The sequence below is a fragment of the Lolium rigidum genome, chromosome 7 (genome assembly GCF_022539505.1).
Source record: "Lolium rigidum isolate FL_2022 chromosome 7, APGP_CSIRO_Lrig_0.1, whole genome shotgun sequence".
NCBI lineage: Eukaryota > Viridiplantae > Streptophyta > Magnoliopsida > Poales > Poaceae > Lolium > Lolium rigidum.
In genome coordinates, this window is record NC_061514.1 from 283881980 (window position 1) to 283901284 (window position 19305).

Consider the following 19305-nt stretch of genomic DNA (forward strand, 5'->3'; position numbering starts at 1 on the left):
GGTGTGTATTCATTTACTTAATAATTGATGTTACTCGTGGCTATGTGAATAATGGTTGGACAAAGAGACTCTTGTCACCTCTGGCTTTAGGGGCAATACTATTTACGGATGTGCTGCTCACAAATCTTTTATCATTATTTTTTACTACACATTTGTGCTTCATTTCTATATATATGCATAGCTCCAGGAGAATTCTTGACCCTGGCCTGTTTCCGTCCATCGAACACAACCTAAACAAAGTAAATTAGAAAGGTCCGGTAAACATAAACTAAAATCAACTATTAAAGTCTTGTAGACGTTTCCTTTACACCATTTTAGCAGTGCTTACCAAGGTTCGATTAAAAATAGATCTTCTAGGGAAAAAGTTTATCATACCACAATCCATAATCCGGATTGAACGTATCACATATGCCTTAAAAATGTCTTTTTCTCGCGAACCTTTGTGCGTGGACATAGAATGTGTTGATGTACATCCAGATTTTTTTAATTTTTTTATAGATATTTTCGAATATGTCTTTAGGCACTGCGTGTATCTACACCTAAGAGCCAAAGAGGATTTCCAATCTATTATTTACTAGTAGTCTATATATAATTGCCATAATAATGTTTTCTTCACAGAAATATTTTTATTTTACCTTTTCTGGTTATTCACATGACTGTCCACTAGATTGTTCTCATATACAATCTCCGCCCTAAAATTTTACTTGTATATATATATATATCTCTTTTGTTGATAAATTACGCTTTATTACTTAATAGGTTTAAAGATTAATTAAACACAAACCTCTGCATTGCTATGATGCACACAATCGGGCAATGATGAGAAATTGTGCAAACTTAAAAAAGGCAAAAGTATGTCAATGATGAGAAATTGTGAAGCACCTAAGGTGACAGGCGGGCTTATCTGAAGATTATTGCCAACCATGTTGGGTAAAAGTATCCATCGTTACATCCCAACCACGTAGAGATCTCTGTAAGCAGGTCACGATGCTCCAGATGTTGTAGGGACAGCCACAAATGGAGTGTAGCGGTACACAAGTAGATAACATGCATAAAATAAGAGTTTTATTATTAAAATGTTTTCATTTATACATAGCCATATCGACCAAATAATAACAAACGCTTCCACCCTAAGAAGAATTCTACCATCTAGCCAGTTATCCAAAATATTAGCAATATTACGATGCAGGGACAAGTTTGAAGCTACTTGGATGATTGGCCATATAGAATGAGCCAACTTGCAATGAAACTGTTTGATCGTCTCATTTTGATGAAAAATTCACACTTTGTGCTTTCATGCCAATTGCGGTTAATAAGGTTGTCCTTGGTTAGAATAACTCCTCAACGAAGATACCACACAATTTTATTTTACTTTTAGAGGTATCTTCTTTCCAAATCATCCTAGTATTATCGTCTAGAATGCCAAGTAGAACTAAATCTTTATAGATGGAATCGACGGAGAAAATACCATTCTCAGGTAAGTTCCGACGAAATTCATCGGTCCCTGGCAACAAATGAACTTGGGCGGGTCAGTGAAGTAAGGCATTGCAAGATGACAGCCTTGGACCGATTAAATCTCTTTGGTGGAGATGAGCCCAGGAGCGTGGGAATTATATCATCTTTGATGGAAAATAATCTAATTTTTTGGACTCCTATTTATGTTCGATCGTGTACTACACTACCTTTGTTTATGCTTGCAGGACCGATTCAAACCTGGCAATAAAGATTAGTGCATGGGCCGATCATGTAGTAGAGACCAGAGCATTCCACTTGTGACAAAAGTCGCTGTATTTTTATGGGTCGCCTCCTAACTAACCTCTTAATTTACAAATAAATAACCTCTTTATTTACAAACACTAGAGTCCGATCGCCACGTGTGACGCTAACCATCGAAAACAAGAGGGAACCCCATGGATGGATGGATCGATCGATCCCCTCTTGTGAATTTCCTCGCAAAATCTTTGTGCTCTCCCAAGCCAAACAATTTGTTTGCTGCGCTTGCACATGCAATCGAGGCGTCGAGCAAACCAGCTTGCCCTGATCCAATCCCTCGCACCCCGCCGTATGATCGATCGATCGATCGATCAATGGATGTGTTTCCTCTCCAGCATCGATCCCTTCTCCTCGATATGCCTGCCCCTCATCTCGATAAATGCGAGCTGTCGTCTTGATCGATCACGGCAGGTGGCGCAGCGATGACGCGCGCACTGGGCGGCGAGGAGGTTTAGTTCAGTCCTCGAGCGCGGTGGCGGCGTTGTAGAGGTCGTATGGCGCCCAGAGGTGGTCGACGGCGCATGGCTTCTTGGAGTCGAGCCTGAGCCACGGCTTGCCCTTGCCGCTCCAGTGCAGCAGGCTGATGGGGCCCGGGTGGAGGCTCCGGCACCTGCCCTCGACGTTGTCCCCGCCGAGGCCGTGCTGGTTCCACCGGTGGTCGACGGGCATGATCTCGCCGGCGAGCACCAGCAGGTACGGCGGCAGGGACCCGAGGCTGTAGATCCTCTTTTCTTGTTTCTGCACCGCCATCCACTCCTCCACCCGCCTCGAGTACCCTCCGGCGCGCCACCGCGCGACGTCCATGACCATGACGCCCGTGTTGAAGTAGCAAGGCCGGCGGCGGCGGCCGCGGAAGGTGGCGCTGAGGTTCGCGTCGGACCAGAAGGCGTCGGTGAAGTACTTGGTGAAGTTTGTGTGGCAGTACTCGGGCGCCGCCACGACGTGGCCGTCGCGGGCGAGGTCGACGGACCAGAGCTTGCGGACGTCGTCGACGACGACGAGGTCGGAGTCGAGGTAGATGACGCGGGCGACGGCGCGCGGGAGCATGTCGGCGAGGTAGATGCGCGCGTAGTTGAGCGGCTGGTCCAGCGCGGTGCGCACGGAGCGGGAGATGCGCGCGCTGACGCGGGCCGGGTCGAAGCGGTGCACGCGGTAGTCCAGGTACGGGAACGTGTGCCGCACGGCGTCGGCGTCGCGGTGGTGCGCGGCGAGGAAGTGGAAGGTGATGTCTTCCGGGCACGCCGCGTGCCGCAGGATGGAGAAGACCGCGGCGATGGTGCCGCGCAGGTAGGTGGCGTCCAGCGTCATGGCGATGTGCACGCGGGAGGAGGAGGAGGAGGGCGTTCCGCATCCGTCGCCGTTCCGGAACGCTGGCGCCTCCATGAAGGCTCCCGGGCTGTACCGGGTGGGGGCCGCCGGCGGCCGGATGACGGTCGCCTCCGTCGTCGTCTGAATGCCGGACGCAGCCGACATGGCGTGGGTCGTGGCCAGCAGCAGCACGGCGGCCGGAAGCCAGGTCCAGGAGTACCCCATCACGCGCGTGGCCCGGGGAGGAACGAGAGACCGGCCGGCAAGGGAGCTTCAGCTTCTCTTTGTCTTGTTGGCAATGGAAGCAAGCACGGCGGTCGGCCGGCGGCGACAGAGGCAGTCTGTTGTTGGATGGATGGATCGCCCGCCCAATGGCGCATCCCAGTTGCGTATCGCGATATATATGTGTGTCGTGGTCGATCGGTTTCGTGTTTCAACTCCAGGTACGCGGGAACATAACATACAGCTTGATTTCAATATTGTTTTGTGCATCTATGTGACGATCGGTGATGGACTGATGGGCGTCGGTGCATGAGTGTGTCTCACGTTTGTTTATTTGTGAAGAAGAAGAATATTAAACTGGGCGAATCTTCGAGGAAGGAAGTAGGTATGCTCACGTTTTGGCGTTGGCTAGTCCAGGTCCGGCCAGGTTGTGGTTTGCGCGTCGATCGAGCCACGCACGTTGCTGCCAGCGTGGCATGCGTGCATGTGTGCGCTGGTTCTCTGGAGTCTTGCGGTCTGGTCGTCGCCGCACCGCACCGCACCGTACCGGTGGTTGGTTGGGACCTTCTTCTCGCGGTCGATTGTTTTCTTTGGCCAGATCGATGCCCTCCTTCCGGACCTGTACTTATTGCAGATTTACTGAAAACATAGTCACATACTCCCTCCCTTCTATCAAACATGTCTAAGATTTATTAAAATTTAACTATATTAATGTCTAGATATATCTAAATTTAGACAAATTCCTGACGTACTTCATGAAATGGAGGGAGTATATCTGTATTAATCGAATATGTGATAATGCATTGCAAAATTTGATCAACTACAAAGGGAAAAAAATATCTTGTCGTCTCCCTCGATGCTGCAGCCTTTGAAGAAACCTAACTGTCTCCACCTTATATCGCCCTCCCCCTCCTCCGACCGGCCTCACCATATGCTACCGTGCATGCGTGCATGTGCGCTAGTTCTCTGATCGTCGCCGCACCGGTCGTTGGTTGGGACCTTCTCGCGGTCCATTGATTTCTTCAGGCACATTGATGCTCAACCCAGCTAGCTGTCACAAAACATGCGCCTCAATTCCCCACCGCCCCTCTCTTGCACGTGAGCAATAGTTTGAGAGTTCACCATCGTTGGCCAGGCCAATTCGATGCCCTCTCCGCTGGAATAGTTGGCTGAAGTTGGGATAGGTGAGGCCCTGAAATATATATGTGTTGTTTTAGGGTTTGTAGTTCATCCTATGTGACCTATGGCGTCTATTCTAGGAGGGAGGCGTCGTATCCTTGCGGCGCCTCGCCGCTCTCGTCTGCCTCATATCGCTCCAGTGGTTGGAGCCGTATGCGTGGCGGCGAGGAGATGCGAGATCTCAAAAAATAAGCCTCATTCGGACACCGGGCTAGTTAAGGGGTATATTGGGAGGTTAGGGCTCTTCTTCTTGCCCGTCACGTTATGGGACGAAGTTGGAGCCAAGGCTTGATCTGCTGCATGGAGCCGCAACTCTACGGGAAGGTGGGGCATGTGCCCGCGGGCATGCTCTTGAAGCTGTGATTTGTGGAGCTCCCAAGCGAAGGCCGAGGCGCCTATGCTATTCCTGGCCATAGAGGCCACTCCACTCTCGGGACTGCCCGAGCTTCTTCTTACTCCAGGTGAGCATGACGATGTAAAGGATCTTCGGCCTCAGTGCGGGATTCGACGCCAACACCACCCCCAAGTGGTTCCCTCCCCGGCGGTGATGCAGGCGCCCATGCTTTGAGGCCAGCGATTGCCGACAGTGAAGACAAGGACCCGACCGTGTTTCCTAGGTTTACTCCAAGGTCCTGTTTGCAAAGTGGGGGGACTATATTGTAATTTATTTTTATTTAGGATCGATCTTTCCTGTAATTTGTGTATCCACCGTAGGCGCGGAGAGGGGTGATGTCTACGGGTGCTTCTATTCTTGTAGACAGTGTTGGGCCTCCAAGAGCAGAGGTTTGTAGAACAGCAGCAAGTTTCCCTTAAGTGGATCACCCAAGGTTTATCGAACTCGGGGAGGAAGAGGTCAAAGATATCCCTCTCATGCAACCCTGCAACCACAAAGCAAGAAGTCTCTTGTGTCCCCAACACACCTAATAGGTGCACTAGTTCGGCGAAGAGATAGTGAAATACAGGTGGTATGAATAAGTATGAGCAGTAGTAACGGCACCAGAAAAGTGCTTTGCTGTCCAGGACTGGCGTGTGGTTGATGGTGGTAATATTGCGGGAAGTACAGATGCAGTAAAACAGTAAACAACCAGTGATAGCAGTATTTAGGAACAAGGCCTAGGGATCATACTTTCACTAGTGGACACTCTCAACTTTGATCACATAACAGAGTAAATAGATAGATGCTAGACTCTACACCCTCTTGTTGGATGATGAACACCACTAACTGTGTAGGATTTCACGAACCCTCAATGCCGGAGTTAACAAGCTCCACAATATTCGATGTTCATATTTAAATAACCTTAGAGTGCATGACAGATCAACATAACCAAACCAAGTACTAACATAGCATGCACACTGTCACCTTCACGCTAAGAAAGGAGGCATAGATCACATCAATACCATCATAGCAATAGTTAACTTCATAATCTACAAGAGATCACAATCATAGCCTACGCCAAGTACTACACGATGCACACACTATCACCATTACACCGTGCAGGAGGAATAAACTACTTTAATAACATCACTAGAGTAGCACACAAATAAATTGTGATAAAAAATACAGTGCAATCATAAAGAGATATAAATAAGCACTTCACTATGCCATTCATAACAGTGAATAAGTATTCTGTGAAATATAGCCTAAGAGACCCACACGGTGCACACACTGTCACCTTTACACACGTGGGACAAGGAGTCTCCGGAGATCACATAAGTAAAATCCACTTGACTAGCATAATGACATCTACATTACAAGCATCATCATATGAATCTCAATCATGTAAGGCAGCTCATGAGATTATTGTATTGAAGTACACAGGGAGAGAGATGAACCACATAGCTACCGGTACAGCCCTTAGCCTCGATGGAGAACTACTCCCTCCTCATGGGAGACAGCAGCGTTGATGAAGATGGCGGTGGTGTCGATGGAGAAGCCTTCCGGGGGCACTTCCCCGTCCCGGCGGCGTGCCGGAACAGAGACTCCTGTCCCCCGGATCTTGGCTTCGCGATGGCGGCGGCTCTGGAAGGTTTCTCGTACCGTGGCTTTTCCGTATCGAAGATTTAGGTCAGGGACCTTTATATAGGCGAAGAGGCGGAGTCGGAGGGTCGACGAGGCGGTGACACACTAGGGGGCGCGGCCAAGGCCTGGGCCGCGCCACCCTGGCGTCTGGTGGCCCAGTGGCCCCCCTCTGGCCTCTCTCGGGTGTTCTGGAAGCTTCGCGTGATCCTAAGATGCTGGGCGTTGATTTCGTCCGATTCCGAGAATATTTCCTTACTAGGATTTCGAAACCAAAAACAGCGTAAAACAACGAACTGGCCCTTCGGCATCTCGTCAATAGGTTAGTTCCGGAAAACGCATAAATATGTCATAAAGTATGCATAAAACATGTAGATATCATCAATAATGTGGCATGGAACATAAGAAATTATCGATACGTCGGAGACGTATCAGCATCCCCAAGCTTAGTTTCTGCTCGTCCCGAGCGGGTAAACGATAACAAAGATAATTTTGGAGTGACATGCCATCATAACCTTGATCATACTATTGTAAGCACATGTAATGAATGCAGCGATCAAAACAATGGTAAATGACATGAGTAAACAAATGAATCATAAAGCAAAGACTTTTCATGAATAGTACTTTCAAGACAAGCATCAATAAGTCTTGCATAAGAGTTAACTCATAAAGCAATAATTCAAAGTAAAGTATTGAAGCAACACAAAGGAAGATTAAGTTTCAGCGGTTGCTTTCAACTTGTAACATGTATATCTCATGGATAGTTGTCAACATAGAGTAATATAACAAATGCAATATGCAAGTATTAGGAATCAATGCACAGTTCACACAAGTGTTTGCTTCTTGAGGTGGAGAGAAATAGGTGAACTGACTCAACATAAAAGTAGAAGAAAGGCCCTTCAAAGAGGGAAGCATTGATTGCTATATTTGTGCTAGAGCTTTTATTTTGAAAACATAAAGAGAGCATAAAAGTAAAGTTTTGAGAGATGTTTGTTGTTGTCAACGAATGGTAGCAGGTACTCTAACCCCCTTGCCAGACAAACCTTCAAAGAGCGGCTCCCATTTTATTTTATTTTTGGGTGGCACTCCTTCCAACCTTTCTTTCACAAACCATGGCTAACCGAATCCTCGGGTGCCTGCCAACAATCTCAAACCATGAAGGAGTGCCTTTTTATTTTAGTTTTATTATGATGACACTCCTCCCCACCTTTGCTTTCTCAAGTCATGGCTAACCGAATCCTTCGGGTGCCGTCCAACAATCACATACCATGGAGGAGTGTCTATTTTTTTGTTAATTAATTTGGGACTGGGAATCCCATTGCCAGCTCTTTTTGCAAAATTATTGGATAAGCGGATGAAGCCACTAGTCCATTGGTGAAAGTTGCCCAACAAGATTGAAAGATAAACACCACATACTTCCTCATGAGCTATAAAACATTGACACGAATCAGAGGTGATAAATTTTGAATTGTTTAAAGGTAGCACTCAAGCAATTTACTTTGGAATGGCGGAGAAATACCATGTAGTAGGTAGGTATGGTGGACACAAATGGCATAGTGTTTGGCTCAAGGATTTTGGATGCATGAGAAGTATTCCCTCTCGATACAAGGCTTAGGCTAGCAAGGCTATTTGAAACAAACACAAAGATGAACCGGTGCAGCAAAACTCACATAAAAGACATATTGTAAACATTATAAGACTCTACATCATCTTCCTTGTTGTTCAAACTCTTACTAGAAATTATCTAGACCTTAGAGAGACCAATTATGCAAACCAAATTTAAGCAAGCTCTATGTATTTCTTCATTAATAGGTGCAAAGTATATGATGCAAGAGCTTAAACATGAGCACAACAATTGCCAAGTATCACATTATCCAAGACATTTTAGCAATTACTACATGTATCATTTTCCTGATTCCAACCATATAACAATTTAACGAAGAAGTTTCAACCTTCGCCATGAACATTAGAAGCTAAGAACACATGTGTTCATATGAACCAGCGGAGCGTGTCTCTCTCCCACACAAGCATGAATTTATTCAAACCAAACAAAAATGAAAACAAAAGCACACAGACGCTCCAAGTAAAGTACATAAGATGTGACCGAATAAAAATATAGTTTCAAGAGAAGGAACCTGATAATTTGTCGATGAAGAAGGGGATGCCTTGGGCATCCCCAAGCTTAGATGCTTGAGTCTTCTTGATATATGCAGGGGTGAACCACCGGGGCATCCCCAAGCTTAGAGCTTTCACTCTCCTTGATCATAGTATATCATCCTCCTCTCTTGACCCTTGAAAACTTCCTCCACACCGAACTTGAAACAAACTCATTAGAGGGTTAGTGCATGATCAAAACTTACATGTTCAGAGGTGACACAAACATTCTTAACACTTCTGAACATTGCTCAAAGCTACTGGAAGTTAATGGAACAAAAAAATCCATCCAACATAGCAAAAGAAGCAATACGAAATAAAAGGCAGAATCTGTCAAAACAGAACAGTCCGTAAAGACGAATTTTATTGAGGCACCAGAATTGCTCAAATGAAAATGCTCAAATTGAATGAAAGTTGCGTACATATCTGAGGATCACTCACGTAAATTGGCATAATTTTCTGAGTTGCCTACAGAGAATTTGGCCCAGATTCGTGACAGCAAGAAATCTGTTTCTGCGCAGTAATCCAAATCTAGTATGAACCTTGCTATCAAAGACTTTACTTGGCACAACAATGCAACAAACTAAGATAAGTAGAGGTTGCTACAGTAGTAAGAGCATCTCCAACAGAGGCTGTAAATTAGTGATGCGCTAAAAAAACGTCAATATACAGCGCGGAACGCGTTTTTGAGCCCTCCAGCAAACGCTGCAAAATAGCACACGCTGTAAATATTTTAGTGCGCGCGGCAGTTTGCACTATCCAGAGCGCTATATCTGACGCGCCGGCTAGCGCGCGCTGTATTTTGGCACAGCGATTCTTCCCACCGGGCGAAAAAAAACGACTCTGAAACTTCTTGGCCTCGCCTCCACGCTGCGAGGAGGAGCTCCGCCGGCCGCGCAGCCTTGCCCAGCCCTCCGCGCTGTGACTACCTCCTCCACACCCCCGCCGCCGCCGTGCCCAGCCTGTATAAGCGCCTCGAGAAGTAGACACCGCGCGTGATCTGTAGCGACGAAGCAGGCTGCGCACTTTATCCTTGATATCGGAGTGCTGGAAGCTCTTCTCCTCGAGGCCCTCGCGGATGGATTCGAAGAAGTCAGAGTCCCCACAGGCCGGCAGCGACCCGTGTTGGCGGCGGTGCTGAGCAAGCGCCTCGAGAACCAGGACCTCGTCATTAGGAGCCCATACGCGCCTGATTCTCTTCGGCCTGGGCTCTGGCGACTCGATGCACTGCGCCGTGTTCTTGCTCTTCTGCCATGCCGGCGCCGGCACCAGCAACTTGCCGATCTCGCCGGACGCCCTCTTCCTGCTGCGGGCGGGAGGATTGCTTGATTGAGGCTAGTTCTTGGCCGCGGGCCGCGCTGGGGTTGGTCGAGGAACCTAATACGGCTGAATGATGTGGCTGTATCTCTGTGAAGCCGCAGTAGAGTTGTACAATTTAGTTGATTTTTTCAGATTATTTGTGACCTGTTTGATCTTGTTTGTTGTATGTATGTTGAAGAAACTTGTTTGTGGAGCTCTATTTTACAGCCTCTGCTAAAGGACTGTTTTTTGGCTTCTTAGTTGCGCTGTAAAATAGAGCCTCCGGTAAAGCTCGCGACTGCGTCGCGCGCTGTATCCGAATTTAGCGCGCTGCAAACGACTTTTACAGCGCCAAATTTTAGAGCCTCTGTTGGAGATGCTCTAACAACTTCCAAGACACAAATATAAAACAAAATTACTGTAGTAAAATAAACACATGGGTTATCTCCCAAGAAGTTCTTTCTTTATAGCCATTAAGATGGGCTCAGCAAATTAAATAATGCACTCGCAAGAAATAGTATTTGAAGCAAAAGAGAGCATCAAGAGGCAAATTCAAAACAAATTTAAGCCTAACATGCTTCCTATGCATAGGAATCTTGTAAATAAATAAATTCAAGAAGCATAATGCAACAAGCATTGAAAGATAAAACAAGTGCAACTTCAAGATTTTCAGCAAAAAGAGAGGTGTTTTAGTAACATGAAAATTTCTACAACCATATTTTCCTCTCTCATAATAACTTTCAGTAGCATCATGAGCAAACTCAACAATATAACTATCACATAAAGCATTTTTATCATGAGTCTCATGCATAAAATTATTACTCTCCACATAAGCATAATCAATTTTACTAGTTGTAGTGGGAGCAAATTCAACAAAGTAGCTATCATTATTATTCTCATCATCAAATATAGGAGGCATATTGTATTCATAATCAAATTTATCCTCCATAACAGGCGGCACCAAAAGACTACTATCATTATAATCATCATAAATAGGAGGCAAAGTATCATCAAAGTAAATTTTCTCCTCAATGCTTGGGGAACTAAAAATATCATGCTCATCAAAACCAGCTTCCCCAAGTTTAGAATTTTCCATAGCATTAGCAACAATAGTGTTCAAAGCATTCATATTAATAACATTCCCATTAGCATGCATATAAAGTTCCATGGGTTTTTTAATTCTCTCTTCAAACACATCATGTCCTAATTCAAGATAAAGTTCATAAAGATCTCTCATATTTTTGTTGTTTTCCATTATGCCTAACTAGTGTAAACAAGAAACAAAAAGATGCAATTGCAGGATCTAAAGGAAACACACACAATGGCGCCAGAAAAGTACTTAGTTACCTGGAACCGGAGTATGAGTGCCTTTTACCTTTCCTCCCCGGCAACGGCGCCAGAAAAGTGCTTGATGTCTACGGGTGCTTCTATTCTTGTAGACAGTGTTGGGCCTCCAAGAGCAGAGGTTTGTAGAACAGCAGCAAGTTTCCCTTAAGTGGATCACCCAAGGTTTATCGAACTCGGGGAGGAAGAGGTCAAAGATATCCCTCTCATGCAACCCTGCAACCACAAAGCAAGAAGTCTCTTGTGTCCCCAACACACCTAATAGGTGCACTAGTTCGGCGAAGAGATAGTGAAATACAAGTGGTATGAATAAGTATGAGCAGTAGTAACGGCACCAGAAAAGTGCTTTGCTATCCAGGACTGGCGTGTGGTTGATGGTGGTAATATTGCGGGAAGTACAGATGCAGTAAAATAGTAAACAAGCAGTGATAGCAGTATTTAGGAACAAGGCCTAGGGATCATACTTTCACTAGTGGACACTCTCAACTTTGATCACATAACAGAGTAAATAGATAGATGCTAGACTCTACACCCTCTTGTTGGATGATGAACACCACTAACTCGTGTAGGATTACACGAACCCTCAATGCCGGAGTTAACAAGCTCCACAATATTCGATGTTCATATTTAAATAACCTTAGAGTGCATGACAGATCAATATAACCAAACCAAGTACTAACATAGCATGCACACTCGTCACCTTCACGCTACGAAAGGAGGCATAGATCACATCAATACCATCATAGCAATAGTTAACTTCATAATCTACAAGAGATCACAATCATAGCCTACGCCAAGTACTACATGATGCACACACTCGTCACCATTACACCGTGCGGGAGGAATAAACTACTTTAATAACATCACTAGAGTAGCACACAGATAAATTGTGATACAAAACACATTGCAATCATAAAGAGATATAAATAAGCACTTCACTATGCCATTCATAACGGTGAATAAGTATTCTGTGAAATATAGCCTAAGAGACCCACACGGTGCACACACTCGTCACCTTTACACACGTGGGACAAGGAGTCTCCGAGAGATCACATAAGTAAAATCCACTTGACTAGCATAATGACATCTAGATTACAAGCATCATCATATGAATCTCAATCATGTAAGGCAGCTCATGAGATTATTGTATTGAAGTACATAGGGAGAGAGATGAACCACATAGCTACCGGTACAGCCCTTAGCCTCGATGGAGAACTACTCCCTCCTCATGGGAGACAGCAGCGTTGATGAAGATGGCGGTGGTGTCGATGGAGAAGCTTTCCGGGGGCACTTCCCCGTCCCGGCGGCGTGCCGGCACGGAGACTCCTGTCCCCCGGATCTTGGCTTCGCGATGGCGGCGGCTCCGGAAGGTTTCTCGTACCGTGGCTTTTCCGTATCGAAGATTTAGGTCGGGGACCTTTATATAGGCGAAGAGGCGGAGTCGGAGGGTCGACGAGGCGGTGACACACTAGGGGGCGCGGCCAAGGCCTCGGGCAGCGCCACCCCGGCGTCCGGTGGCCCGAGTGGCCCCCTCCGGCCTCTCTCGGGTGTTCCGGAAGCTTCGCGTGATCCTAAGATGCTGGGCGTTGATTTCGTCCGATTCCGAGAATATTTCCTTACTAGGATTTACTGAAACCAAAAACAGCAGAACAGACAATCGGCCCTTCGGCATCTCGTCAATAGGTTAGTTCCGGAAAACGCATAAATATGTTATAAAGTATGCATAAAACATGTAGATATCATCAATAATGTGGCATGGAACATAAGAAATTATCGATACGTCGGAGACGTATCAAGGGGTCGACCAAGGATGAATCATGGCGGTGTGGGCTTTGTTCCGGGTCGTGGAAGTGGTCCTGGGCGAGGGTGCGGTGACCGTGGCGGGCGCGGTGACCGCGGTCACCATGGCCCTAGCGGAGAACGGGGCGGACACCACGGCAATGGTCGCGGTGCTGGCTTTGATGGTCACGGTGGTCGTGGCGGTGCGGTGTTCGTTGGCCACGGTGGTCGTGGTGGTCCTGCTTTTGATGGCCAGGGTGCTGGCTTCAATGGTGCAGCGGGCTCCAATGTTGGCCGTGGCGTTGGCTTCAACGCTACTGGTCGGCAAGGAACATTTGCGGTTGGGGAAGCCAGCGGTACAACCGGTGACACACGGGCGGCTGGAAACGGGCAATACTCCAATATGGAGTTTGGAGGTGATTTTGGTCAGTTCAATAGAGGTATGAATTACAGCAACTACCACCGTAATGGTATTAATCAGCAGCATCGACCTAGACAGTATGGCAACAATAATTTTAGTGGGAATAACCGTTATGGATACAATGGTGGTAGAGCAAATTTTAATCAATACAGGAACAATGCAGCGACTAATAATGATGCAGGGGTTCAAAATGGCACCAACATTGCTGGCATTACTCCTGATTTGTTTAAAGAAGCTATGCAAGGGGTAGTTGCGGCTTTGACTGCAGCAGTACAGAAAGAGGGTGTTGAAGGTTTGTCTGCTTCAGTTTTGGGTGATGCAGTCTCGGTGGCAACACAGTCTGCCACTCCGAGGGTGCAACAATCTCAGCCTGTGACTCACGAGGGCCACAGCAGGTCTTACCCATGCAAGTAGATGATGGATCTGTACCAAAGGGTGATGTTCAGAACCCGGCCAAGAAATCTAAGAAAGTGGACAAGAACCCATGTTTTAGGTGCAAGCAACCTGGACATCAAATTGACTCTTGTATTGCGCCAGTTTGTGACATTTGTGAATTTCCTAATCATATATCTTTGCATGTTCCCTTCTTCAAGCTCCCAAACCTTCTGTTACTATGTATGGATATGCTATTGAGCAGCTTATGTTCTTTGAGGTGCCTACTAGGGGTGCATATAAACCTAAGGTTGATAATGTGAAGCTTGTGAAAGTTACTGTTGAAGGTGACCCCATGACTATACAGGAGATTGCGGAATGTTTGAGGAGAATTGTACCTGTGGAGAATTTCCAATGGGAGATATATAATTTTCAAAACAATGTGTTCAGGGTCAAATTTCTAAACAAGTCTGAAGCTCAGAGGATGAAAGCTTTCCGCACCTATCCTGTCCCATATAAAGCCTCTGATCTCATCTTTGAGGATTGGTCTGCTCTGGAGGATCCTTTATATATGTTACCTGAGGTTTGGCTACGAGTCAGGGGAATACCAGCTGATGTGAGGACTGACTTTTTGTCTTTGTGGGCGGTGGGCACTCTCTTTGGCAAGACAAAAGAAGTGGATATGGTGCACACTAGAAAGCACAAGGAGTTGAGGCTGAGGATTGGTTGTCTAGATCATACTCTTATTCCTGAGGATTATGATGTTTTTATCCAGAGGGGTTTTTTTAAGCTCACTTTTGAGGTGGAACAAGTAACTGTTACTCAAATTGATAATGATGACATGGGTAACGATGGTGACAACAATGATGGAGGGGGTGATAGTGGAGCACATGGGGATAATGTTGATGGTGCAAAAGATATGGATATTGAGAAAACAATGAACAATGACCAGCTTGGTAATGCTAATAATCAGCAGGGGTCGGCGAAGAATGTCAATAACACAAAGAGTGTTGTTGCCAACCAAGTTCAACATCTAATTAAGGTTGCAATGGTTTTTGGTACTCTTAATAAGGCATTGTTGAACAAAGGACATATCTGTGAGAGCACGCTGTTCCAGGAAGATGCTGCACCGGGATCTGTGCTGATCCGGCCAGGAGCTGCGCCGGGATCCATGCAATCTGCTGCGGCAGCTGCCGAACTATCACTGTACAGTCAGGAGCTGCATGGCGGGATTCCACTCGTCCGCGTGGCGCCGAACACCGAGCCGCCTCGGGATGCTGTGCTGCCGGCCCAGGTGTCGCGGCCACGGTCTCCTGGGACACAGCATGCGGGGGAATCTCCATTGGTTGCAACCACTGTAGCACACCACCACACGGTGGACCCCACGGCGAGGGAATCAGCAGCTTTGCAGAACCCTACACATGGCGACACTCCACTGGGGGCAGCGACCATGCATGGTGCCCTGCGCTCTCCGCTGTCCAAAGTCGCACCAGCTGCAACTGCTGTGGGGCTCGACCGGCCACGTGGCGTGCAGGTTTTGGAGGCTGCTCCCACCTGTGCTGTTCCCAAGCCGGTTGTGGCAGCTGCCACGCCGGTCGCTGCTTCTCCCTGTGCACCTGCGCTTCGCCCAGACGCGCAGTCAACCGGGGTACAAGACCAGGCTCTTGGTGACCTGCATGGAGAGCTGCAGTTCGGATCGAGTGTGGCCACTAGCCCAGGTTTTTCTGCGCATCGCCTCAGTACGAACTACGGTGTGGCTTATGGCAAAAAAAAAAAAAAACAGGTTCTCAAACAGATACTACAGTACATCTTGATGGGACAGCAAAACATAATTCTCTGGTGAACAAGGTGGTGGCCTTTGGAGGTATTGCAGCTCCATCTTTGTCTGTCCGAGCGAGTGATAGGATTCGAGCACAGCCAAATGCAGATGCCACGCAGATGGAGAGGGCAATGCAAAATGTTACCCTCAGATATGACCTTCCTTCGCCAGGTTATTCACACTATGGTGCACTGTATCCAGCTATGGCGCTTCTTACTCCCGGAGGACCAGCGAGAGTGCATGGTTTGTGGATGCAACCGCCTTCGAATGATTGCCTAGGATATTTTTTACCAGGATACTTGGCGGCCTGTTAAGAGATTAGATCATGCCTAGTTTTTACGACATTTACGACTTTTTCGCTGGTTGATTTTTGTATCGATCCTTTGTGATCGTTGAATTGTAAACTTTGAACTATCGTTTCATTAATAAAAGGATGTGTGCATCAACCGATGCAGAGGGCATGGATCACCCTTTTCAAAAAAAAAAGTAATGTGCTTGCAGGCCAGGCCATTTGAAATCTTTTCCGTTCAAAAAAAAATCTAGCTGTTCACAGCGCTCAATATAAATCCAGCTGAAGGAACGTTGGTTGTATTTGCTGTGATCAAGAGACGTACATGCAGCCAAAAACCAATCGACCGAAAGGAGAGTAAATGCGTGACCCTGACTGCACACCAGTGTATCGCTCACAGCTGCAAATAAGTAGACAACGATAGAACCATTGGCACGTACCGAACCGACAAACGCACAGTACTTACAAGACCGGTGGGAAGTAGTAGATCCTATCATGCTCGTGTATCAGGGCAAGTGCATTATAATCAGCAGGATGGTACTGGATCATTGGATTGTCAATGTGAAACCGGAGTATACTTGTAGTTCTAGGTCACTCGGACACTCGAAACTTTGGATTAAAGGGCTATAAAGGTTGGAAATTCAAGTTTGATCCCGGGCATATATGCTCCTGCTGCCAGAAAAAACATATTAATTGTCAAGAAATATTCAGAACAGAAAATTCGCATGCATATCTCGATATATTCTATGTGTGCATGCTATATTTCATAGATAACCAAAACTTTTCGTTTCACGCGTAAAAATGATAAAAAAATGTCTTTTGTAAAGTGTTTTTGGCACCAAATTTTGTCCGTTTTACACATGATACGATAATATTGGTTTCGTTAAACGACTTTGTGAGCACATAGAAAATCGAGTTGTACGCTCGACATGTTTTGTGAGAATCTTTTAATATTTTAAAATGCATTTAAAACTTATTTCAAAAACTTATATTGTATACTTATGGTTTATGTATAGAAATATGGGCTCACATGTCACGCACTGTGTTGAGGGCCCTAATACAGGGAGTGGTGTTTTGGAACATGGGTGCATATGCTCCCTATATTTTGAAATGCATCTTCTGTACATTTTAAATTTCAAAAAAATTGAAACAAAAAATTTGTACGTACATCTTCACGTGCTACGCGCTCACAAAGTCGTTTCATAAAAAAACGACTTATCATGTAACGTGTGTAAAAAGACAAAATTCAGTGCTAAAAATAATGTTTTTCACAAGATAAAATTTCTCCTTTTTACATAGACCACAAAAAATATTGTTTTTTCGTGAAACTTAGCAAATGCACATACATTATGAAGATGTACACGTAGAATTTTTTATCTAAATTTTTTGACATTTTGAATTATTTTTTTTGGTAGAGGGAGCATACGCACACGGGGCCGAATTGAATTTCCACCTAATACATGTATTTTCAATAGCTGCAACATGTTACCTTTAAAGTTGGGGTTCGATGCAAAAGAAGTTCTGATTATGTGGTTTGTGTGTTTTTTTTTTGTACTAAACATTGATGTTATGTGCAATTTTCTTGTCCATGATGTTGTTTCATGCGAGTGATCGTGGCCGGGTGCGCAACAAGGGCGATTGCCCTATTGATCCAGAATTCTCATGCCAAACATAAAGTTCATTGGGCTTTCTACAATGCATTGTCTCTTATCGTGTTATACTAAATAGTATTGTATGTTAAGGAATGATACGCGTACATCACGCGTTCGTTGGGAACCCCAAGAGGAAGGTGTGATGCGTACAGCAGCAAGTTTCCCTCAGTAAGAAACCAAGCTTTATCGAACCAGTAGAAGTCAAGAAGCACGTTGAAGGTTGATGGTGGCGGAGTGTAGTGCGGCACAACACCAGGGATTCCGGCGCCAACGTGGAACCTGCACAACACAACCAAAATACTTTGTCCCAACGTAACAGTGAGGTTGTCAATCTCACCGGCTTGCTGTAACAAAGGATTAGATGTATAGTGTGGATGATGATGTTTGCGAAGAACAGTAAGAACAAGTATTGCAGTAGATTGTATTCGATGTAAAGAATGGACCGGGGTCCACAGTTCACTAGTGGTGTCTCTCCGATAAGAAATAGCATGTTGGGTGAACAAATTACAGTTGGGCAATTGACAAATAAGGAGGGCATAACAATGCACATACATATCATGATGAGTAGTGTGAAATTCAATTGGGCATTACGACAAAGTACATAGACCGCTATCCAGCATGCATCTATGACTAAGAAGTCCACCTTCAGGTTAGCGTCCGCACCCCTTCCAGTATTAAGTTGCAAACAACAGACAATTGCATTATGTATGGTGCGTAATGTAATCAACACAGATATCCTTAGACAAAGCATTGTTGTTTTATCCCTAGTGGCAACATCACATCCACAACCTTAGAACTTTCAGTCACTGTCCCAGATTTAATGGAGGCATGAACCCACTATCGAGCATAAATACTCCCTCTTGGAGTTACAAGTATCAACTTGGCCAGAGCCTCTACTAGCAACGGAGAGCATGCAAGATCATAAACAACACATAGATGATAGATTGATAATCAACATAACATAGTATTCCATATTCATCGGATCCCAACAAACGCAACATGTAGCATTACAAATAGATGATCTTGATCATGTTAGGCAGCTCATAAGATCTAACAATGATAGCACAATGAGGAGAAGACAACCATCTAGCTACTGCTATGGACCCATAGTCCAGGGGTGAACTACTCACACATCACTCCGGAGGCGATCATGGCGATGAAGAGTCATCCGGGAGATGATTCCCCTCTCCGACAGGGTGTCGGAGGCGATCTCCTGAATCCCCCGAGATGGGATTGGTGGCGGCGGCGTCTCTGGAAGGTTTTCCGTATCGTGGCTCTCGGTACTGGGGTTTTCTCGACGAAGGCTTTAAGTAGGCGGAAGGGTAAGTCAGGGGGCGACGCGAGGGCCCCACACACCAGGGCCGCGCGGCCAAGGCCTGGGCCGCGCCGCCCTGTTGTGTCGGCGCCTCGTCGCCCCACTTCGTTTCCCTTTCGGTCTGCTGGAAGGTTCGTGAAAAAATAAGACTCTGAGCGTTGATTTCGTCCAATTCCGAGAATATTTCCTTACTAGGATTTCTGAAACCAAAAACAGCAGAAAACAGCAACTGACTCTTCGGTATCTTGTTAATAGGTTAGTGCCGGAAAATGCATAAATATGACATAAAATGTATGTAAAACATGTGAGTATCATCAATAAAGTAGCATGGAACATAATAAATTATAGATACGTTTGAGACA

The 19305-nt window shown here is 45.8% G+C and overlaps 1 protein-coding gene across 1 annotated transcript; it reads right to left on the bottom strand.

The window, feature by feature from the left end:
- Window positions 1-1810: 1810 nt before the first annotated feature.
- LOC124676858 (probable galacturonosyltransferase-like 4) lies at window positions 1811-3412 on the bottom strand. The gene has a single exon (XM_047212880.1). The coding sequence runs from the start codon at window positions 3304-3306 to the stop codon at window positions 2230-2232; it is 1077 nt and encodes a 358-aa protein (XP_047068836.1). The 5' UTR covers window positions 3307-3412; the 3' UTR covers window positions 1811-2229.
- Window positions 3413-19305: the final 15893 nt, after the last annotated feature.

What these genes read in the sequence shown, in the direction of transcription:
- LOC124676858 (XM_047212880.1), bottom strand. Translation starts at nt 3,306, where the DNA reads ATGGGGTACTCCTGGACCTGGCTTCCGGCCGCCGTGCTGCTGCTGGCC.